Genomic DNA, 24,679 nt, shown 5'->3' on the forward strand with positions numbered 1-24,679 from the left:
AACATGTTACAAAGGACACCTACTACTGTATATTCTTATTTGCACCTAGAAGGTAACTAGAAGCTAGAGCAATCTAAGGTGCTGGTTTTTACATTTAAAGCCCTAAAAGACCTGGGCCCTGGGTACTTGAAGCATCTTCTTCTTCATAGTTCTCATTCTCCGAGGTTGGGAACAGAGGACCTACCCCAGGTCTTCTCCTTTTCAGGGGCAAGATGGCCAGGAACCCACATCAAGGCCCTCTCAGTAGTTGCATTGATTCTTGGAGCTTCCCTGGGCAGGGAACATCATCTCCGAACAGCTTTGTAATATTTTCATCACTTAATTAAAAGCTGGTTCTTTTGAGAGCTTTCTGGCAAGCTGTGCTTGTCATTAAGTTCATCACTGAGTTATGATGTATTTCTCTTACATTTGAGTTACTGGCTTTATTTTTGTTTCTATTCCAGCACTGATTTTTTGATAGAAAATAATTTTATATAAATTTTAAGGGCATTATTTGATCTAGTACAACAGAGTCTAAAACAGATGCATTGTTTTGAAAGTTTAAAAAATGTTAATGACCTAAACTTTAGGGGTTTTAAACCACATAATCAAGAAAATTTACTGGGAATTAAACTGTGGAGTGGTGAAACTACATATGGAATTACAGGTGACAGTTATTCCAGATTAAGCACGAACAATAACAACTCCTTTTTAGTCTGGAGCATCTGCACTGCCCAGGTAATTGCTGGAATAATCCCGATTTATTGCACAAAGCGAGTTTTTAACTTGAAACTTAGCAGACAGAGGTTCAACAACTCTGAAAAATTCAAGATGTGCAAGCATAACTATCTCAAAATCAGTTACAAACAATTTGTGCTCATCAGTCTTTGGAAAAGCATCTATTCTGATTGTTTTAGAGTACCACAAATGACCCTGCATGCGTTGTGGACTAGTGTTCTCCTCTCTTGCCTATTTTCCCCCTTTGAGTGCAGGAAGAGAGGATCAAAAACTTTTGCTTTTGAATTACATCACAGCTCTGCATGTTGTCCAAACTCAAGGAACAGTACAGAGTACACAAAGAGCTGTGGTTTAGTTTAAAATCAAAGGCAGAAGCTTTTGGTTCCCTCTTCTAGCCACTTGAGGAGAAGAGGAGTGGGTGTACATGAACCTCTGATTCTCCAGGGCTCATTCACAATCACCTGAACTGTGGGCTTACATGGTAGTATGAACCTACCCCTCAGTGTGTCAAGATACCAGTATTAAAAGACTCTGAGCAACAGTCATCACACCTCCAACAAAACCAAACCTTGTCAGAGCATGCCTGTAGGGGGGAAAAATGAAAAATTCAAAATGTCATAATTATGTGACAAACACACCATATTTTAAATATGTTATTTATTGTACAAACTATTTACAGAATAATCTATTAGAGATTTACTTACATAATCTTGCTGAACTCAGTTGGGAACTGGCTAGCTAGAAAAAAGCCCTGGCCTAGCTAAATTAATAGGTCTTGGTTCTAAAACATGCAAGATTGTTCTCAGATGCAATCCAAGTCGAAGTCCTGTGGTATCCATGGCAGCTCCAGGGATAGAGAACTATTCAAGAAAGTACCATTTGCTGGAAACTGATCCATCTAATGTAGGTGCAACAAACAAGGGCCAATGAAAAGGAAGAAACCTCTTCAGAACACGCACGCACGCGCACATACAGTATAGATGATTAAAGCAAAGCCTGTACCATGTTCCCATAATGGACTCAGGACAACATACGAGGTTATGGGGAGAACAAGCAATATTAAGGAAATCAAATTCTCTGCATTGAAATTATGAAGCCTTGTGAGAAAATGGAACCTGCTAATAACAGGGATGAATAGGAGAACATACTCAAGTGTATAGTTGAGCTAAGAACTAGCAGCATCCACCACTGTTCCAACTGTGCTTGTGTAAAAAAAGAAAATCCTTGGCATCTGTACAGCTGCAAAGAGGCAAGAAATGCCAAATACATTTTATTAGGAGAGTGGTTTCAAGCAGAGGATGCCTGCTGAATACCCAGCCACTCAGTCCTTAGTATAAAAACAGCTGAGCACTAGAGAGGATTCCTGAGGAAGATGTAGCAGAACCAACCTTGAGCTATGGCTGGAAACAAGACAAAGGACTGGAACAGCACCAAGCAGTACCCTCCACCCCGACTCCAACCACCAACTGGCTGTGCTACAAAGCATTGTCTCCTTTTGGTCCATGGATGGGTGTCAGAAGCATTCAGGAGTCCTAACTGCAATTATTTCAAAAGCCACCTTTTGTGCAATAAGATGGCATAAATTCACTTTTTCAAGGAGTAACTGCTTGAAGGAAGAAAAAAGGGTCTGCCATGAAAGAAAAATACAGTGGTGGTCTCTAAACATGTCTCAAAGGAAAAGAATCCCTGAGTTGTCCCAATACTCAGAGCGCTAACATTTTTGGCAAAACAATGGCTTGTACAGATGCATATCTATGCATTCAGGTAAAGATATATCACAACGGACCAGTTTAATTAAGTAAGTTTGCAAACCTTTTTTACCTTCTATTTTGCAAATAATTCTGCTTATGCTAGAAAAGAACACGGCAATTGGGGAGGGAGAGAAGAAGAGAGTCCTATCCATCCGTCATCTCAAGAAAGCTACATTACCAAACTATGGCAAAATTATCGGAAAAGCTGGCACAACTGTATTTTTCTGAAACACCCAATTGAGATTCCAGCCCTGGAAAAAACTCCCTCAATCCAGAAAGTCACACTATAGGCTCTTCTCACTAAGAAACCAGCCACCAATATCTTTTTCCTGACCAGGAGAAATGCACTTGGGGTGCCAACAAAACATTCACTTTTACAATTCAATCAGATTTTGGCGTTGCTGACAAAAACTGGCTCAATTGTCAGTAGGAATCCCTGAATTTCCACTCCTTTATTGCCAGGAAAATGGGAGTGGTAGAGAGGACAGTGTTAGAATTAAGAGATATTTAACACTTTCACAATGACAGCTCACACCATCTTCCACTTGAGATTAAAGAATGTGCTGTGTGGTATCTAGTAGGCCTACTTTGATACCTCTGCATAAGCAGCTCCAATTTAATCTTCAGCAAAATTCATGGAATGCTTAGGAACCAGAATGCAAGAGAAGGTACCAATGCCTTATTAACCATTTTCTGCCTGAAATATGAGACTTTTGATGCCATGTGGTAGAGGTAGACACCAGACTCTGTGGAATGGGAGACAGACTTGAAGTACATGGCTTTGTCCAATACTTATCACCCCACTGTACTTCTATACACATGTAGACTTGATGATCACTCCATTGCACTTTTAAACACATGTAGACTTGATGTACACAATAATAGCTGCCTCTTGGCCTACCTCCGTTGCTTCCAAAGTACCCTAAACGATAAGTGCTGGAACAGGCATTAGACCTAGACACATATATCCATCCTCTCTGAGAAAATAGCATTAGGATGGGTGGGCAACAACTAGTGTTTGTTAAGTTAATGAGCACTATCATAAAAATCGTTGCAGAGGAAGCTCTTTTTCTAGTTCTGTCATAGCCACTACAAAAGGACATCCTATTACCAGCTCCTGGTGGAGGTAGTACATTGTCACTGCCAGGGCCAGCATTTGTGCTCCAAAACAGAAATGCTGCCTTCCCTTTCCAGTAAGAACAAGTACTGGCAAGAGTGAGTTCAAAGTAACTAAGAGAGCTAAAAGCCCTAAAGGATCAGGTACTAAAAAAGAAAAAGGAGGAAGAGTGAATGGTTTTATGTTCTCCAGTAACAAACAAGTTAAAGGAGCATTATCTATTTGAAATGTTGGGCCAAGGCATGGAAAGGTATTAAGGCTTCCCATTTTCTGGGGATTCAGAGCTCCATACTCATCCATTTAACCCCAAAGTAACCAGAATACTGTATAAAATATTTTCTTGTACCAAATGGCAATTTTGTTTATGAGCTTCTTCCCTTCAGAGAATCAGACATGTCATGTCCTATGAAATGCAAGTGTTAGGCATTAGGCACCATAACAGATGCATCCCGTTGCATTCCATGTACCATGCTGAACTGAACCAGGAAGGGAAAGGGGCAAGATGGGCTCCCAATAAAGCACTAAAGACATGGGGAGGCCTCCATGTTACATCATGGATTGACTACATTCCTGTTGGCATGGTGCTCCCTCCTCTGTCTCCATTGCTCTTAGATGACTGCAAGAACGGAGCAGTGAAGAGGTTCTAGGCCTTAGCTGAGGAACCAAGGAAGCTAGATCGGCTCCTTCTGCTGCAGTCAGAGCATGCCAAAACCCTCACAGCCTTCACTGATGGCCAGCTGCAGCATCTTGTGCACCTCTTCATAGGAATCGTAAGTGGGGAGGCACAGCTGGTTAAAACTGAAAGAAAAAACAATTACCATTACATACCATGAAATGCTTGCTGCTCCTCAATTGGTTGGTTTATGGGTAACTTTATTGTATGTACATTTACCTTGGTTAGCCACCTTGAGTACCCACAGTAGTGTGAGAAAGGCAGGGTAAAAATATTATAAAGCTAAATAAATGCCCACACATACCCTTTTCCATTGGCTAAGAAATTATGAAAGCATGTGTGTTTTACCAAGAAACTGTTCAGAAACTGTTACCAGTGTTACTGTTTGGTCACCACTTATCTACAATGAGCAGCACAATAGCCTTAACAGAGTCTCAAAATACTAGAAGATAAATTAAGGGGACACTGCCCATAAGGGAGACTTGCTACAGACAAGTGAATCACACTCACTTATGCAGTTCGATAGTCCTTGATAGAAACTCACCAAGTATGAGCTGTTGGCAGTGTACTGTGTGTTGGAGCGGCAATGATCTGGAAAGATGGACAGAGTGCAGCAAATCCTCCAGGCGGCAGCTGAGAAGAGCCAGTGGTGAACTGCAACAGCCGGGCCAGTTCCTCCTGTGTGAAACTGGAGACCACAGTCCAAAACCACTGCATAACCTTAAAAATACAGTAAGAGATCAGGGAAGCAAAGATAACATTTTAGGGTGGAAAGTCCTACTTAAGCCCTTGCAAAACAAGCAGTATAGGAACATCACAGGCACCCAGTTACATGGACATAGCACAGAATGAATTAAAAATTGTATTTACTTAAATGATATATATCCTGCCTTTCCCTCAAAATATACAGAGCACTCAAGGTAGCGTACAACACAGGAAAAAAAGCCCCAGTAAAATTCTACTTACCTTCTCTCGGAAGTGCCAAGAACCACCCACTACCACAGCATGTGCTTTGAAATCACAGACACTGATGTCTCCAGTACCACACATAAGCAACTGCAAGAAAAGAAGTGCTGGGTTCTAGTTTTCCCTTCAAACCAGAAATCAGTTAGTTAACATAGTCCTGCACCCCTAGCCAGTGCTCAGAAATCTGAATTAGGGGTGTGGCTCTACAGTTCAATATAAAGTATGTCCTACAACTAAGTGTTTAAGTTACAAAGTAAAACAGCAGTCTCCTATTATCTAAAAAGGATACAGTGGAAAGAGAGCAGCAACATATTACTACAATATAAAATGAAAGACAACATCATTTCCAAGTAGCTGCCATTTCCACTGGTACTACCATACACTGGCTTAGGTGATAAAAGTCTAACAAACAGTTCCTCTGTACTGTCTGAGAGTATAGACTCAATGCAAGCCAAAAGTACCTAAATTAAACATTTGGGCAAAGCACAGCATAAACTTTCAGTTTTCTAGCTAAGAAATCCTTGCTCAGAAGCTAAAAAGAGCAGAAAGATATAGTACAGTGGTTCCCAAAGCTTTTCAGCTTCTTGCTCCCTTGACCTGCTGGGCCATTGGTCACAGTTTCCCATTAGGGCTACAATCTTATACACAGTATAGGTTTTTTCAAGATTCTGTGGCTCCCGAATTGGTTTCTGCTGCTCCCCAGGGAGCCACGGCTCATAGTTTGGGAACCACTAATATAGTATATGAAAACCAGGCTACTTCTTAAACAATTAAGCTTCACAACAAAAGCATATGCAAGTCTACTCAGAAGTAATTTCCATTTACCTCACTCCCAAGTAACTGTATAGAATTCCAGCCACAGACTTTCTGCTATAAAGCAGGATTAGGCATTTGGTGACTTGGAAAAGACATTTGAGTTGCCCTCTTACAATATGCAGCTTTTTAAAAAAAAACCCATTGGCTTGAACACAACGCAATCTAAGATATATCTCGAAAATGGCATATCTTCTACAGCTGTGCCTTCATTTTCAACATTAGTTTTATAAAAATCACAGCAAGATGACTGCTCCATACAACAACCCTATGAAGGCATTGCTTCCAGATACCAGGCTAGAGAAATAGTAGAGAAAGTGAGTAGTGATAATGGGTAAGGTAATCTCAGCTGAAGTAGTAACTTTAACAGGATTGGGAGGGAATTTTTGCAGTCCTGGGGCCATTGAATCATCTAATGGCAGCTTCCTTATAAAGAGGAGGAAATGAAGAGCAAATGTTCAAGGGGTTGGGGAGGCATACTGCATTCCAAACTGCTCAACAAAGCTTAAGTACCACCAAAGGATAGGTACACTCTTCTGAATCAACATTTGCCTTTGCTGTTGTTCAAAATGCTTCACCTGGTTTATGTGGGAGTCCCGTAACACTTTACACACATGTAGAGTTCAAGAAGAGGAATTCCAATTTGCCGCAACTATCTCACAATTAAGTATCCGAGAAAGAAAGAAGGCACAGCAGTCTTGAAGACAGCAACATCCAATCTTACCTCAAGTTCATTTTCATCAAAAATAGCTAGAAGGTTTTCAGGTACCAGTTCATTAAGACCTGAAAGAGAACAGCAGGATATATAAATAAGGCTCACAACAACCAAGAAAAGACATAGAACAAAACAGAAACCACAAATCACGTTACCTTTCAAGAAATGATCCACTTCCTCTCTAACCTGATTGGCCAGTCTGTATTGTGCAAGCAGATTCAGGTAGAAAATTTTATTCTCATTGGTTACTGGCACTTGTGCACCACCTGTTACCAGTTCAACCACCTAAAAAAAAGAAATAAAAACAGAGAAAGTTACTGTGGAGGTTGAAAAATTACACCTTAAATGCACAGAATAAAGAACCCTTCACATCTCTCTCATACTATTTAGTACAGGGGTCCTTAAACTCTGGGGTCTGCACCACAGATAACCTCAAGCTCATTTTTATCAAAGTCAAGCACTTGAGGGTGCATGAAATTCTTTTGTACAATGTAATCAAGTGCACAATGTATAATTTTTTTTAAAATTGCCTTGATGCATATTTTTTGGGCTGGTCAGGGACCATTTTTAAACATGTTTGAATTTGGCCCTGACTACTATATTTGGCCAATATATTTTCTTATTGGTCACAATATTTATTGCTTTTGGCCTCCTTATTGATTTTTCTTATGAAGTTTTTTGATATCGTCAGAAGGGAGCAATTTTGTTAAAGTTCCACTTTTTCCCATATATGCTCAAGGCAATTTCAGGAAAGTAGCACATAAATAAAATAAAACAAAAGAAATATGGGGGATACTTGAGCTGTTCAAAATTCTCCTGGAGGTGCACAATGCACAAAAGATTAAGAATCATTTATTTAGACCAGGCTCTTTTTCACATTGGACGGAAGGAATCTAAACTGCACCAACCCTACTAATAATATCTCTCACCTTCTCAAGCTGCCCCAATTTGCTGTATTTTTCTTCAGCAAATACTAGTTCCATCTCACTCATATCATTGTTCAGAATGAAGCATACTTTAGATTTATAGAACTCTGGATCATCTGTTTCAAAATACTGACAGAACAAACAGCACGGGAAAGAAGAGAAGAAAAATGAAATTTGGTTCTTGCTGTGGACCAATGTTTTGTAACACTGAAAAAAAACATAGTAAAAGCCAAGGGTGATGCTACCTTATAATGCATTCGCAGTCCTATGATCTGAGCCAAGAAAGATCGAGTGAAACGAGCTCTCACCAATTGTTTGTAGGCGCCTCCCAATGATGATTCGTAAAGACACTTTCCAACCAAGCGCCCTGCAAATTCATACACTTTCAGTCGCAGATGAGAAGGTCGGTTGGGATTTGGATGTACCTGTAAACAAGGAAGTTAATATCACAGCTATGGCCACAGTAATTGCTTTCAACTGGGGGTGAGGGAACTTGCACACTTCTTATACATTATATTTACATGCCTTCACATCTCTGGAATAGTGCTCTTGATCTAAACAAAGTGCAGACCTCCGTATAGACTAGAAGAGACACCTTTTGTATGACCATATTCATAAGAAAATAGGATAGGCTGCCCAATCCTATGCATGTCCACTCAGAAGTAAGTCCCATTAGAGTCAATGGGGCTTACTCCCAGGAAAGTATGGATAGGATTGGGCTGTTAACCATCTGAAAGCTGGGTTTCTGCACCCGTAGAGGCATAATATGTATAAATACATTCATGAAGTGCAGCCACAGAAGCATTCATGCACATTATGAGGACATATCATAGAGGCTTTGGCACAACAGTTTCGTTTAAAAACTGTAAAATCTGAACAATATCCTAGAGTCCAATCCCATCCAACTTTCTAGCCCTGATGCAGGTGCGTTGCAGCCCAAAGTAAGGGAACAAATGTTAATTTGAGGAGGCTTCTGTGACTACCCCCCAAATCACAGGATGCAGTGCATGCCCTTTTGGCAAGGCTCTATCACTGCTAGAAAATTGGATAGGACTGGACATTAAATCAATCAATGAATAGACTGTACATCCTGTATTGAAATTCTGTCTAAAGGACAAATACAAAAGAGGATGGAGAAGAGTGTAAATACTCCCACCATAAACCACGTTAATAAGAAAATATGATTTAATCAACTGATAAATGATTGTCTGAAGAGACGACACAAGCAGCCTAGGATAGTTAAAAATTTTCCTGCTTGATGATGTCACTTCTGGCCATGACATCACTTCTGGTGGGTCCTGACAGATTCTCATTTTGTCCTGGTGGGTCCCATTGCTAAATGTGTGAGAACCACTGCTCCAGCGGGATATCAGAGTGGCTCCCTTTCTGGTCGTATTCAGGTACAGACTGAAGACCTTCCTGCTTGAGATAGCTATTAGCTTTCTTTTATCCTGATTTTAGAGTTACTGCTGCTTGTATGATACTTTTTTATTGCTTGTATGATACTTTTTAGCCGCCCTGGGTCCCGTTAGGGAGAAGGGCGGGATAAAAATAAAGTATTATTATTATTATTATTATTATTATTATTATTATTATTGTCACTTTGGTAACTTTGAAAAGCAGGGCATAAATCTCATGAATAGTTAGATACAATATTTTATATTTCCACCAATGAACAGAAAAGAAACTTACCAGTGCTTGGTTGTTATCACTGAAGCGAGTAAAAAGTTGATTGGTAGTGTCAAATAAAACTTTACAGATCAATTCAAACCATTCTCTGCGAGGACCTCCCCAGTCCAAGGCTACAAGACAGAAAAGGTACAAGATCAGATTAGATCTTGAGGGCACTGTATATTCCAAGACAGTGGCAGGAAAACCACCATTTTCTTATATGGAATAATACCACTGCATACAGTTCCTGTGGAACAGTACTTGTCAAAGGAGCAATACATTTGTATTCATTAATCTTCCCTTGCCTGTTACTCTTTTGTATTGGGAGTCACTCTCTGTATTCAGGCAATTTAACAAAGACTGTCAGCTATATTAATTGGGTCAGAATCCTCCCCCCCAAAAAAACCCTAGACAAGCATATTAGTTTTTCTACATCGTTATCATACTTTGGGTTAGCAATACAAACTGTGCCCATGCTTTTTATTTGTAAAATAATTTTGCTTCAGAAAATAAATTTGTGAATGCTTGAGAGATAATATGCAAGATTTCAAGGCTTCCATAAAAGCTGTCAAGCATCCTTAAATTTATTTTCTGAAGCAAAATAATCATTTTACACATAAAAAGTGGGCACATGTTATATTGCTAATGAATGCCATGAATATTCGAGTCAGTCATGAATAGCACAGCACAAAGCAGAATAGTCTTTTTTTTAACATCATTCTCTCTAACTGCACTGATGCAATGACAAATTAGCTCACCTTCTTCATCCTGGAAAATCACTTCAAAGTTTTTGCTCCAGTCAGAAACAGAAAAATTCCGTGTTGCTTTCAGAGACTGGGAATAGGATGAAAAGTATAGCATCAACTGATGTTTGCGACTCTGAATGTAAATGAGACTCCGTAAATGTAAATGAGACAAGGTAAATGAGACTCCGAATGGGGACATGAGCAAAGAAAAGGATAAGAAATCTTGCTCTAGAGCTCCAAAAAGGGAGTTTATATAGCACTACTTGGTTTTATATCATCTATAAACCTTCTCACTCCACCCAAATCTTATCAAACCCAGTTGAAAATTTCTGACTCTTGCTCCTTCTAGATTTCCAGTTTGTTCTTGCGTCATACAGGCCAATGGGGATGACAAGGATGGGGAGCAGGGCCAGCACAGCCAAGAGGTAAGATGAGTCAAGCTAGCTGAAATGGTGGATGGGCGCAGGCTCCACCATGTGCCCACTGTCCACCTCCAGAGCATCCAGCCACCCCTGATCCCATCTCTTCTTCTTTCAGTACAGTGGGGAGGGGGGAGGGTCCTGTCATTTTGCTTCTGCCACTGCCTCCTCTTCTGGCTGGGTAGGAGGAGCTCTAGTCAGCTTAGCAGTGTTTCTCAAACTGTGGGTTTGACCACTAGGTGGGTCAAGAGCTGATATCGGGTGGGTCATTTCACTCATGGGTGGGTCATAGACACTCATTTCAATATTTTATTTTTAATATATTAGACTTGATGCTAATACGGTATGTGACTGCATTTGGGGGAATGTGACTCATCTGTACATTTAACAGGCTACCAGGTATATGCTTTTAACAACGATAGTAAATGGGACTTACTCCTGGGTAAGTGTGGATAGGATTGTAGCCTTAAATTGTTAAAAATTTTCCTGCTTGATGATGTCACTTCTGGTCATGACACCACTTCCGGTGGGTCCAGACAGATTCTCATTCTAAAAAGTGGGTCCCAGTGCTAAATGCGTGAGAACCACTGGCTTAGAGAAAGTGGCCATGGAAGTGAATGGCACTGGTTGACACACACTCCAGCATACAAAAAGGGGGAGGCAATTTTGTTTGTGTGCTTGCTGTTAGGAATACGGCTGTATGCAGGGAGGGTGATGAAATTTGAGAGATGGAACTGAACAGCCATTGCTGTTTCAGGTGGCAGATCAACTGGGACTGCCTTGATGGGGAGGAGGTGAGAGCTGTCCTCTTGCAGGCTGCTGGCTCAGTGTTGGACCCACAACGGGAGAGAGGTGATCCATGTACCAACCAGTCTTTCAATCTTCAATCAGTTCTTGCAAGATTTATATTCCTTATTAATTATCAGCCTGCTTGCCTTACGAATAAATTGTTTCAGGCTTATGTTCATTATGTATATTCACATTTTTAATGCACTGATCCCACAAGACTACTTTAGACAAAATTTTGGAAGTAACTAGAAGTACCTAGGCATAGTCTTTAGCATAGGTATTGTTGCATGGTTGGAGTCACAACAACAATCAGTGGGTTAGAAATTCCAGGCGGCCACCCTTAGCTCAGACTTTGCAAAATCAAATGATTTTAAGCCTTTTGCTGCTCACTAATGAGAGCCTACTCTCTGGCCACATTCACAGTAAGCTACAACTTCCACATCAAGAGTTTTAATTTCCACACTAGAAGTTTAATTCCCCTGATCTTAGCTGTCAGCAGCACTAGAGTTAGAACTAATTATTTTGTAAGACTGCATAATGACAGGGAGACTGGGATTCAATGGAGAATTATTTTAGGAATTAAAAATGGTTTTCACAATGAGTCACTGGCAATAAATATCTATTCTGAGCTGCATGAAGCAGTTACACCAACATTACTGTTCCAATTTGTGTTAAAGATAAATCCCTCTTGCATTCAAAGTACATCACTATTCATGATAGGATGATAGGAACTGCATAGCCACTCAAGGGTAAATTCTGCCAGGACTAACAGCCCAATCCTATCTAAATCCCTGCATAGAAATATAGTGGCGCCTGTGCAGCTACTGCTGTTTCCCACAGGAAAATTTTTGGCTGCTGGACATCTCAGGGTAAGTCCCAGCAAGTCACTATGTGTCAGACCCATGGATTCGACAGATTTATGGAGGAAAGGTCCATTGCAGGTTACAAGCCATGATGGGTATATGCAACCTCCTGATTTTAGAAGGAGACTATCTCTAAATGCCAGATGCAAGGGAGAAGGGAATAGCAACAGGATCCCTGAGGCATCTGGTGAACTACTGTGAGATATAGGAATTTGGGCTAGATGGGCCTTTGGTCTGATACAGCAGGGCTCTTATGTTTTTATGAACGTGTGCCAGCTTGATGTGGGCACAAGTCCATACTGATCTGTGCAAGTGCATTTGGATATGGTGTGCTAGTGCTGCAGATCCCGCCTCCTCCCAGGTCCAATCCACCCATCCTGTCCCATCTCCGCCACATGCCCATGGTGGACTTATCTGAGCTGACAGGTGTCCTGGCCACCAGTAGGATGGCTCCGGTCTTCCTGCCTGTGTGCCTGGGCCTTGCACTGTTGCAAAATGCTTTACAGTACGTTTGCAGCGGCGCATGCTAGTGGAATGAGTATTCTGCTGGTGCAGTGTTTAGGACTGGGTCGTAAGTGACCCTCAGTGTAATATGAATCAAATTAACTATTTCATTTATCAGTTTATTTAAAAGATTTATATCCCACCCTTCCCCCCACCCCGATAATGGGGCTCCCAGGGCAGCACTAAGAATGAGTCACCCTTCCACTGAGGAATGAGTAACCCTTTCCTTCTCCACTACTGCTGAAGTACAATTGATCCACACAACCAGACATGAGAGCGGAGTCTCTTTTGAAGAATAATTCCTTGCACATTAACCTGAATGAGAGACAATATCCTAGAGAAATATCTTAGTGGGGAAATTGTGAAAATGAGACACTGTTGAAGCCTTTGAGCTCAATTGGTTCATAAGCAGGGAGAACAGTAGCTACACAAACACAAAAATTCTACAAAGAACTACCACCACACAGACCAACTTCCCACTAGTCTTTGCTGAGATACAAAGAACAAATGATCTGCTTATGGCAGACTTCTTTGGCTGCTTTCCATGCCATAAGCTTAAGAGGATGGTACACAATTACATGCAATTAAGAATTATTCCCCTGACCCCATCCCATTCTCATCCCTCTGAAGCTAAGTGAAAGAACAAACATATACCCAGAAAAGAAACAATCTAGTCTCCTCAAAAATGAAAAACACATCATCTGCTACCCTCCAAGGGTTCTGCATCACAAACACACTCACCGATTCCAGAAGGGTGTGGCGGCTGACTTTCAGGGTTACTTTGGAGTGGAGTCTCTTCATGTGAACCTGACGCAGCTCCCTCTGAAAGAAGCTGACTTTGTCTTGAAAAGTCTCTGAGCCTCCTGAAACCAACAAGGGCTATAGGTTAGTGATCACATGCTTTGCAGGCAAACAGTTCCAGGTTCAATCTGTAGCATCTTCAGTCAAACAGGCTGTTCAATCTGTTCTAGACAGGGTCATATTCCTCCTAAAAGGTCAGATTCACAGCTTTGGGATGCTTGTTGCTCCAGGGCTTCTTCTAAAGACCCAGATGGCTACAGCCATCAGGAACACTTTGTACCAGCTTTGACTAGTATATCATCTGTGTTCTTTTTCTGAAAGGTCTGACCCAACCACAATTATTCATGCTCTGGTTACTTCTTCTGCAGTGCACTTGTATAGGTGTGTCATTGAATAAGTTTCAGAAACTTTAACTGGTCCAGAATGCTGCAGCCTGTCTATTATCAGGGACTACTGCTTGGAACTGTATTATCCCAAAGTTATAGAGTTGCATTGGCTACCTATTCATTTCCAGACTCATAAGAACATAAGAACATAAGAACAGCCCCACTGGATCAGGCCATAGGCCCATCTAGTCCAGCTTCCTGTATCTCACAGCGGCCCACCAAATGCCCCAGGGAGCACACCAGATAACAAGAGACCTCGTCCTGGTGCTCTCCCCTACATCTGGCATTCTGACTTAACCCATTCCTAAAATCAGGAGGTTGCGCATACACATCATGGCTTGTACCCCATAATGGATTTTTCCTCCAGAAACTCGTCCAATCCCCTTTTAAAGGCATCTAGGCTAGACGCCAGCACCACATCCTGTGGCAAGGAGTTCCACAGACTGACCACGCGCTGAGTAAAGAAATATTTTCTTTTGTCTGTCCTAACCCGCCCAACACTCAATTTTAGTGGATGTCCCCTGGTTCTGGTATTATGTGAGAGTGTAAAGAGCATCTCCCTATCCACTCTGTCCATCCCCTGCATAATTTTGTATGTCTCAATCATGTCCCCCCTCAAGCGTCTCTTTTCTAGGCTGAAGAGGCCCAAACGCCGTAGCCTTTCCTCATAAGGAAGGTGCCCCAGCCCCGTAATCAGCTTAGTCGCTCTCTTTTGCACCTTTTCCATTTCCACTATGTCTTTTTTGAGATGCGGCGACCAGAACTGGACACAATACTCCAGGTGTGGCCTTACCATCGATTTGTACAACGGCATTATAATATTAGCCGTTTTGTTCTCAATACCCTTCCTAATGATCCCAAGCATAGAATTGGCCTTCTTCACTGCCGCCGCACATTGGGTCGACACTTTCATCGACCTGTCCACCACCACCCCAAGATCTCTCTCCTGATCTGTCACAGACAGCTCAGAACCCATCAGCCTATATCTAAATTTTTGATTTTTTGCCCCAATGTGCATGACTTTACACTTACTGACATTGAAGCGCATCTGCCATTTTGCTGCCCATTCTGCCAGTCTGGAGAGATCCTTCTGGAGCTCCTCACAATCACTTCTGGTCTTTACCACTCGGAAAAGTTTGGTGTCGTCTGCAAACTTAGCCACTTCACTGCTCAACCCTGTCTCCAGGTCATTTATGAAGAGGTTGAAAAGCACCGGTCCCAGGACAGATCCTTGGGGCACACCGCTTTTCACCTCTCTCCATTGTGAAAATTGCCCATTGACACCCACTCTCTGCTTCCTGGCCTCCAACCAGTTCTCAATCCACGAGAGGACCTGTCCTCTAATTCCCTGACTGTGGAGTTTTTTCAGTAGCCTTTGGTGAGGGACCGTGTCAAACGCCTTCTGAAAGTCCAGATATATAATGTCCACGGGTTCTCCCGCATCCACATGCCTGTTGACCTTTTCAAAGAATTCTATAAGGTTCGTGAGGCAAGACTTACCCTTACAGAAGCCATGCTGACTCTCCCTCAGCAAGGCCTGTTCATCTATGTGTTTTGAGATCCTATCTTTGATGAGGCATTCCACCATCTTACCCGGTATGGATGTTAGGCTGACCGGCCTATAGTTTCCCGGGTCCCCCCTCTTTCCCTTTTTAAAAATAGGCGTGACATTTGCTATCCTCCAATCTTCTGGTACTGTGGCCGTTTTGAGGGACAAGTTGCATACCTTAGTCAAGAGATCTGCAACTTCATTCTTCAATTCCTTAATAACCCTTGGGTGGATGCCATCAGGGCCCGGTGACTTATTGATCTTTAATTTATCAATGAGGTCTGAAACATCTTCTCTTTTAACCTCTATCTGACTTAACTCCTCGGTTAGGAGGGGCCGTTCGGGCAGCGGTATCTGCCCGAGGTCTTCTGCCGTGAAGACAGATGCAAAGAACTCGTTTAATTTCTCTGCCATCTCTCCTTTTATCTCCCCTTTCCCTCCCTCACCATCCAGAGGGCCAACCGCTTCTCTGGCGGGTTTCCTGCTTCTAACATATTTGAAGAAGCTTTTATTATTCCCCTTAATGTTGCTGGCCATGCGTTCCTCATAGTCTCACTTGGCCTCCCCTATCACCTTCTTACATTTCTTTTGCCACAGTTTATGTTCCTTTTTATTCTCTTCATTAGGGCAAGACTTCCATTTACGGAAGGAAGCTTCCTTGCCCTTCACAGCCTCTCTAACTTGGCTGGTTAGCCATGCGGGCACTCTCCTGGATTTAGTGGAACCCTTCTTTCTTTGCGGTATACACCTCTGCTGGGCCTCTATTACTGTTGTTTTAAGCAGCCTCCATGCACTCTGGAGAGACTGGACTCTTTTTACCCTCCCTTTCAACCTCCTTCTAACCAGCCTCCTCATTTGAGGGAAGTCTGCCCGTCGGAAGTCAAGGGTTTTTGTTAGAGATTTGCCTGGTATTCTTCCCCCAACGTGCACGTCAAAACGGATCGCAGCATGATCACTGTTCCCCAATGGCTCAGTAACGTTTACATCTCTAACCAGGTCCTGCGTACCGCACAATATTAAATCCAGAGTCACCTGTCCTCTGGTGGGCTCCTTGACTAGCTGATCTAAGCCACAGTCATTTAGCACGTCAAGAAATCCGGTTTCCTTATCGTGACCAGAACACAAATTGACCCAGTCAATATGAGGATAATTGAAGTCCCCCATGATTACAACCCTGTCCTTCCTTGTCACCTCCCTGATCTGTTTCCTCATTTCAAGGTCCCCATCAGATTTCTGGTCTGGAGGACGATAGCACACCCCCAGTATTACATCGCTGCACAAGCCTGGTAATTTAACCCACAGAGATTCTACGGTGGAGTCGGACCCACCTTCAATCTCTACTTTGCTGGATTCTATCCCTTCCTTAACATAAAGGGCCACCCCACCTCCAACACGCCCCTGCCTGTCCCTCCTGTAGAGTTTATAGCCCGGGATTGCGGTATCCCACTGATTCTCCGCATTCCACCAGGTTTCCGTTATGCCCACTATGTCAATATTTTCCCTTGTCACCAGACATTCCAGTTCTCCCACCTTTGCTCGTAGACTTCGGGCATTCGCATAAAAGCATTTATACACGGAATGCCCCAGGATGGGCTGCTTATTCGCTCCTTTGTCCCCGCATCCTCTCATTGTGCCAAACCGTTTATCACATCCCATCACCCTACCTTTCCCAATTTCTTCTCCTACCCTGCCTTTGTCTTGTTGTTCTCTAACCTCCCCATCCTCATCCCATAGGGATGAGGAGTCCCGAACCGGATGCCCCTCGGCTCCTGTCGGCCTTCCCCCAGGGATCAGTTTAAAAGCTGCTCTGCCACCTTTTTAATGTTATGCGCCAGCAGTCTGGTTCCATTCTGGTTCAAATGGAGCCCGTCCCTCTTGTACAGGCCCCGCTTGTCCCAAAACGTTCCCCAGTGCCTAACGAATCTAAACCCCTCCTCCCTACACCACCGTCTCATCCACGCATTGAGACCCCTGATCTCCGCCTGCCTAGCTGGCCCTGCGCGTGGAACAGGTAGCACTTCAGAGAACGCTACCTTTGACTCAATTCTAGCTGTTGGTTTTTACCTTTAAAATACTAAATGTTTTAGACCCAGGTATTTGAAGGAGTACTTTTGCAGATCTGTGCCGTCTTATAACTGCTTTGTGAATTTTTCTGTTGAAAAGTGGCATATAAATACTGTTAATAATAATAATATTTTCTATCACCATCTGAGGCCCAGTTCCAGGTGCCTTTGTGTGGCAGGCATCCATTAGGATCACAGCCTTTTCAATAGTAGTGCCAACTTTGTAGAATGCCCCACCATTGGAGGTCCATCTAGTTCCTACATTGTCTTCCTTCAGGTGCCATTAAGACACTTTTTTCCAATTAGCTTCAGAGAAGGCCAATGTCAGAAAAGGTTTTTTTTGCTGCTTGATAGTTCTCTGGCTAATTTTGCCAACAACTTTGCTTGTATTGCTGCTATATTTTGTTTTGCTTTGCTTCAAAAATAAAGACAAATAAAGCAAAGTAAAACAAAATATGTTTTGTTTATGATTTTAACTTAGGAAGCTGCCTTGGTTTGCTTTGGTTGGTATTGGGGGCAAATAGTGGACTCCTGCTTGATGCCCTGGCTATTGGTTTAAAAGGGTCCTTCAGGATTCCATCTTGTCCCTTTTTCCCCAGCCCTTTTAAACATATACATGAAATGACTGGGGGAGGTCATCCACAGTTTTGGAGCTGGGCATTACCAATATGTGGTTGACACGCAGCATTCTCTCTCTCTCTCTCTCTCTCTCTCATTTCCATCTTTAGTCAGGGAGGCTAGAAAAGTTCAGTATCACTGTCTAGAGTAAGTGATGGTGTGGATGAGCGCTAACAATTTGAAATTAAACTTGCACAAGAGAGATGCTATTAGATAGCAGATCTGCAACTCACACTTTATGTGGGGCTGCTTATGAAGGTTGTTTGAAACTACAACTGGTACAGAATGTATCTGCCAGGTTACTGACTCCACACACAAAACTGCTTGAGGAAGGAGAAGAAAGCTCAGGGTTGCTCTACAATCACAGTTCTAAGACAAGCTAAATTACTCTGCATTTTAGTTCCAATGTTCTCATGGAGTACAGAACATGGATGAGTGGCAGTCTCTGATGAGAATGCTTGCAGCCTGTACTACAAAAGAATGCCCAGCAGTACTTTATTTTATGTTGACTGGGCTATATTCTGGGCCACGGAATCTTATATCTGTGACACTTTTACCTATATTTTTATGCAGAGAGCGAATGAAAGTGGCTGCCAAGATGTTCCTCTCCTTGCAACTGAGTTCCACAGGAGGCTGAATTCCATCATCCACCACCAACGTCAGCAGCTTGTGCACAGGATCAGGCCCATGATAAGAAAACTAGCAGCAAAGAGATGGGGGAAGAAACCATCATTCACCAGAAAAAGCAGAGCACATAGAAAAGATGTAGCAAGATTATCTGCTGTGCGCATCCCCTTGGGTCTCCACCCACATACAGCCAATTAGTAGAAGAGCTGCTATCAAGCACCCAGCAGAGATTATGGTTTTATGAATTCCACTGCATGCAGAATGAGCCTCAGTACATGTTTCACCAGGAGAGGCAGAAAGAATTACAAGAAACAGAAAATTACAACTAGGAGCAGGACACAATGGAGGAGAAAACCACAGTGGGCTCACAAGCATCTTCTATAATTATGACAGATTATCGTAAGCTTCTGTGATTTCAGTTAGTAAATGGGAATAACTCTTTCCAGATAAGAATTTTCCTGAATAAGAGAGGGAGAAAGAAACAAAAACCCGAACAAAAAGAAAAAACCTACCCCATAAGACGTTCAACAACTTACCTTGGTGCCAGGACATACTCTAAAGGTAAAGAGGCGCCAAGGAATGATCTTCAAGTAGAACTCCTTCACTGAGAATTGCTTTTGAAGTCAAAGAAAACAGAAACCCATTAACAGTAATGTTTTCATGAACGCACTACCCTGAAAAAGCTCAACAGTGGACAAGTCCAAGGGAAAAAAGGTGTTTTTTCCCCCTAAAAAAAGGACAGTGAGCTCAGTATCATTCCAAACATAGAATTTTCATGCTCTAGTCCCCTGTTAAGCAATAAAATAGAAAGGAAAAGGAAAACTCTCTCAGGACACTTCTGGTGCAAAACAGTGAAAGGGCATAGTCTTCAGTTCTTCAAACAGATAAAAAGAGAAAATACTGTGATGAATACATGAAGTATGGATTTTCATAGAGGAGATAAAGGCATATATTATTAATATTAATTACAAACATTTTGCTAATATGGGGGCTACAATTTATGGAAGTGTGCTGCCAAGGGGTATGCAAGTGAAAAAAAGTTGGGAACCACTGCAGGAGAACCAAATTCTTCTTCAAGGTGCCTTGTATGTTAAGCCAGAGGCTCTACATGCTTCTCTTGGTTCTGACTTGCTTGAAGAACTCTGACCCCTGAGTGACCTCACAGATAAAGCGATGATCTAAGCTTGATTTATTGGCAGAAATTTCTCACCCTATAGGCCTGTATCTACAGTAAGTTAGAAATTTCACAAATAGAGGCTCTGCCTATATTCTATCTTCGAATCTGGCTCAACAAGGGTCTAGAGGACCAGCGTGGAGCCAGACTTGGCCTCACCTGAGCCCTCTGGAGGCGACTGGAGCTAAGCTCCAGTCGCCTCCAGAGGCTCTTCTAAGGCCAGTGGAGGCCGTGCACAGTCTCCACAAGCCTCAGAAAGGCCCCCAAAGGTCCAAGAAAGGCACTTCAGGCAAAAACTGGAAGTGCCTCTCTAGGACCGCTGGTGGCCATTTTGAGACCTGTGGAGGCTGCACGCGGCCTCCACAGGCCTCAGAACAGCTCTGGACACGACCGGAGGAAGGCTCTGGTCGCGTTCGGAGCTGGTGGACTCCGAATTTTGCATGACTTGGTTTCACGCGAAATTCAGTATTTGCGTGGGTTCCAGGAACGGAATTCTCGCGAATAATGAGAGTCCACCTGTAAATGAGAAAACTGTTTATAACACTGAAAAGAATGTATACATACTTAGGGTTACTGATACTGGGTTCTATCCTAAGGAGCACACAAGGAAAATAGACATTTTTGTGGTGTTTTGTGAACAGTTGCACAAATGCATGCAGAAAAAATTGCATAATAAAGATATTGACAATTTTGGATGTGACTTTTTTTTTGCAATGGACTCCAAAACTCAAAGCTAAGTAAAGACTCCATTCTGATTTCTGTGAGCAATAACTTTGTGCGATTGTTCACACGGGCAAGCCTCCTTTCACAAGAGGGACAACTTGGGATACGAGCCATTGTATTTTTGCTTCCAAAATTCAAGATCCCAAATCTTTCCCAACTTTTTTGTGTTCTGCCTACTCTCTCAATCTTACAACTGTTAACCTTTCAGCAATACTCCACATATTAGTCATCCGGGTTTTTTGGCAGTACAGGTGGAACCTATTTATCCACTGATTTTTTATCTGCAGATTGTCTCAATGCGAATGGGGTGGGGGAACCAAAAGTCACGCACACCTTTGCCTCCTTTGCCCTACACTAGCTCCTCGATCCATTCCCAGGCAGCCCAAAACACTGCAAAAAGGCTCTGCCTTGCCCAGGCAGGGAAATAGCCCTGGAAGAGGTTCCCCTTGCAAAGGAACAGTAACACTCCTGGAGCCCCTGAGCCAGCAAAGAGGCTGAAGAGGGCAAGCCTTCCCACCAAGCAAAGCAAGAGATATAGCCTACAATCCTCTCCACACTTTCCTGGGAGCAAGCCCCATTGACTGGAATGGGGCTTACTTCCGAGTAGAAATGCATTAGGGCTGGACTCTTAAAAAATCAGCATCCCAACTGTGAAGGAAGCTGGGCAGCTGGCAACAGGGAGGGCTGAGTGCGGAGGGGAGGGGATTGTTAACAGCTGCCTTAGTTTCCTTCCATCCGGAAGTGTCAGGCTGCAGTGTATTTGCGTAACTCTATGGAATTTAGCACAATGTATTTTTTGTTAATCACGCCGAGTCACGGAACGGAACTAACGTGGATAAATAGGCTCCACCTGTATATGTGATTAAAATAAACCAGTTCCTGCAGTTACAATTTTTGCTGCAATTCAAGCATTAGTTATTTATTCATGTTATTGTGCCCTCCTGCTAACACATTCTGTTGCAGATTTGTGAGCTGAAAAGTTGTCAGCCCAAAAAAAGGAATCACTTTAACATTTCATTCTCAGTTTCAACCATCACAGACTAAACCAGGGGTGTCCAAACCTTTTGGCAGGAGGGCCACTCATATCTCTGACACTGTGTCAGGGGCCAGGAAAAAAAAGAATTTACATTTTAAATTTGAAAAAATTTACATAAATGATTATATTAGAGATGGAATGTATTTGAATAAATGAAGGTCTCACTATAGCTCAAGGCCTATAAAAGGCCTTGTGCAAAGCAAGGCTGGCTTTTCCTTTGCTTCTGCTTCACAAATGTGAAGCAGCAAGCAGCGGAGGGAGCTCTCGGCCCGGAGCTAGCACAAGAGGTCAAACAGTTGGCCCTCACACTAAGAGCAGTCGCATTGGATCAGCGTGGGCTCCAGAAAGTCTGTGGTGGGCCAGAGGCACATTGGAGACTGGGGGCTCCCCCAGGCCGGATTGAGAGTCGCCAAGGGCTGCAAATGGCCTCCAGGTCAGGTTTTGAGCACCCGTGGTCCAAACCATTAAACCAAATTCAGCCATAGTTCAAATCAAATCTCTGGTTAATACAGTGAGGACAAAGGATGGCCTGGACAATTTGATATTCAACATCTTTCTGCAGATTTACCCTATACTTCTCTCCTAGTTTTGACTCCCAGCACAATGCATAAGTCAAAACAGTAATAACAGCCAATGGCCAGGCTAAAGTGATCCTTGAAGGTGAGCAACAACAGCAGTCATACATAATGGGTGCCATGCAAGAAAGGTTTCATATTGTTTGAAATATAAGCAAGGCATTCTTACCTTGGGTGAAACATAACAATACACCTTTTTAGGTTTCTTCACTTTCTCAGGGGTCTGGCTGTCAGAGGGAGAGTCTTCGTCTTCATCTTCGGTAGCAGTGGAAGGTCGACGCTGAGAAGAACCCAAATGCATGGGTGGAAGATGCCACTGAGTGTTGGTGTAGCTACTAGCATTGTAAAGATAGGCCTCAAAATAGATACTGACCCCTGAGGTAGAAACATTTCGCTCTACAATATTCTTCTCATTCTCTACAAGATACAAGAAAGATTAAGTGTAAAAGACAAATGTAGTCTACACACATAAACACAAACACATTCGAAATAGGTCATAGCAGCTGGGTGTTTAAAACCTGCTAGTTAAGGAGGCTGGACTCAATGAAATAAATACATGATTCATGAATTATGGGAGGACAATCCTTCATGACAGAGGGAACCAACACTAATTTGTGCTGCACTGGGAAGGATCCAACTGTGCGAAGGATACACAGTTGTGCATTGCTCAAGTCTGAAAAATGATCAAGACTTAATAAAATGTGGATAATGAAAAGAAGAATCGTATATTTGCAATGTGTGAAAGAAACAATGCACAAAAAAAACAGTTCTCCAATAAATGTTTGAAAATGCATAAACATTTGCCCACAACTGTGTACGTCATGATTCTGTGCACAATATCCAACAGGATAGGAATAAAGTTTCTCTTTAAAAAAAGTAAACATGTATTAGTGAGCCTCAGTGACTACATATAGGCACGAAGGGCTTAAAAGCAGAAGTTCTGCACAACTGTTGAGAGTAAGAAAGACTCTTTCTTAATCTTGTAGAAAAATATGTCCACCCCAAGCCCATTCCAAACAAGACTGCTACCACGAAAAATCCCTGGCAGCAGATGGCAACATGTTGATTCTTGCCCTTCTCTAGAACAACTCTCAATTGCAAGAATAATTTTAGTAACTGTTAAAAACGGTAAGAGCTGTACCTGACTTGGGAAGATAAAATCCCTTCTAACTGAGCTGGTTTTTATATTATTTTAGATTTTTATTTATCATGTTAAGCAGAACATTCTAGTTGCTTTTAAATTAAATAAAGATTATTCTTCTTTTAGAGTCTACTATTTTTTTAAATTTGCCTACAGTGCAAAATCCTATTACTTTATCAGCCACTTTAAACTGGGTATGTATGGAACTCATGCTATTGTAAAGAATTCCTTTCTTATTGCCTTATCATCTGTGATTGAAAGATTAGATTACAAATAGTAAGATAAATGCAGAAACATTTAACTTTAAATTCAAATATGCACTTCTACTGTTTTGACAGCTGCTTTTCTTATAAAAAACTAGCAGTGATTTTTTTTAAATACAGGTTTATGTATAATGTATTGTTAGTCAAATGTACTTAAGTTTCTTTCAATTGGACCTATTGTATGCATACGGAACCAGAAAGCTGGAGAACATATGAAAGTGCCTTATCTCTTCATATCATTGATCCATCTAGTTCAGTTCTGTGACTGCTAGCAGCTCTCCAAGATCTCAGCTATCTCAATTCTTTTTAACTAGAGATGCCAGGTAGTGAATCTGGGACATTCAGCATGCTCTAAAGGTCACATACTATTCTGCATAAATAAATCCTTTATCATTTTATGCCTGAGTTATGCGAAGAGCAAAGTGAACATAATATTTGCATATACACAGTTTAATAAAGTGTGTATAAAATAAAATAAATAAAATATAATTTTCACAGGAATTCTCCATCTGACTTCCTCTGTCAGTGATTCATGAAATTAACAAGAAGACAGTGATGAGCTATTTCTCTTTTTGGCACCTCTTCTTAGAATGACAATCTGTCAGGACCCACCGGAAGTGATGTCAGTAACCTGGTAGTGATGTCATGGTCAGAAGTGACATCATCAAGCAGGAAATTTTTCTACCATACAACAAAATCACCTACCATACTTAATTCATTGGATTTGATTTTGTTGTAAGTAAATTAAAAGTTTACAATAAGTTTAAAAATTTATTTAAAATAAAGAACGCTCCAAAGCTGATCTGTTGAAAAAATATACTAAAAATAAAATACACATTGAATGAAATGAATGGGGACCCATCTGAAATTGGCTCACGATCCACCTAGTGAGTCCCAACCCAGAGTTTGAGAAACACTACTTTAAGGCATTGGGAAGGCCCTGCTTTCATGAGTAAAAGAGAGAGCCTGGGTGGTGAAATGGTTAGACTGATAGGTTTGGATGCCAGAAGCTCAGGTTCAATTCCAGAACAATAAAATTCACAGTGCACTTGG

At 42.0% G+C, this 24,679-nt stretch overlaps 1 protein-coding gene across 9 annotated transcripts in view; it reads right to left on the bottom strand.

The window, feature by feature from the left end:
* Window positions 1-1,359: 1,359 nt before the first annotated feature.
* The window catches only part of AREL1 (apoptosis resistant E3 ubiquitin protein ligase 1), a 37,675-nt gene continuing 14,355 nt past the window's right edge, over window positions 1,360-24,679 (bottom strand). For all 9 annotated transcript variants that reach the window (XM_066627137.1, XM_066627147.1, XM_066627175.1 and 6 more), the window contains 13 exons: window positions 22,392-22,639; window positions 19,251-19,328; window positions 18,645-18,786; window positions 13,412-13,533; window positions 10,108-10,183; window positions 9,371-9,480; window positions 7,924-8,103; window positions 7,682-7,807; window positions 6,908-7,037; window positions 6,762-6,820; window positions 5,225-5,314; window positions 4,803-4,978; window positions 1,360-4,383 (listed from right to left, as the gene is read on the bottom strand). In XM_066627137.1, coding sequence (XP_066483234.1) covers window positions 4,281-4,383; window positions 4,803-4,978; window positions 5,225-5,314; window positions 6,762-6,820; window positions 6,908-7,037; window positions 7,682-7,807; window positions 7,924-8,103; window positions 9,371-9,480; window positions 10,108-10,183; window positions 13,412-13,533; window positions 18,645-18,786; window positions 19,251-19,328; window positions 22,392-22,639 — 1,640 coding nt within the window. In that variant the 3' untranslated portion in view covers window positions 1,360-4,280. The remainder of the gene's footprint in view (window positions 4,384-4,802; window positions 4,979-5,224; window positions 5,315-6,761; window positions 6,821-6,907; window positions 7,038-7,681; window positions 7,808-7,923; window positions 8,104-9,370; window positions 9,481-10,107; window positions 10,184-13,411; window positions 13,534-18,644; window positions 18,787-19,250; window positions 19,329-22,391; window positions 22,640-24,679) is intronic.

Source organism: Tiliqua scincoides, chromosome 1 (genome assembly GCF_035046505.1).
Source record: "Tiliqua scincoides isolate rTilSci1 chromosome 1, rTilSci1.hap2, whole genome shotgun sequence".
Taxonomy (NCBI): domain Eukaryota; kingdom Metazoa; phylum Chordata; class Lepidosauria; order Squamata; family Scincidae; genus Tiliqua; species Tiliqua scincoides.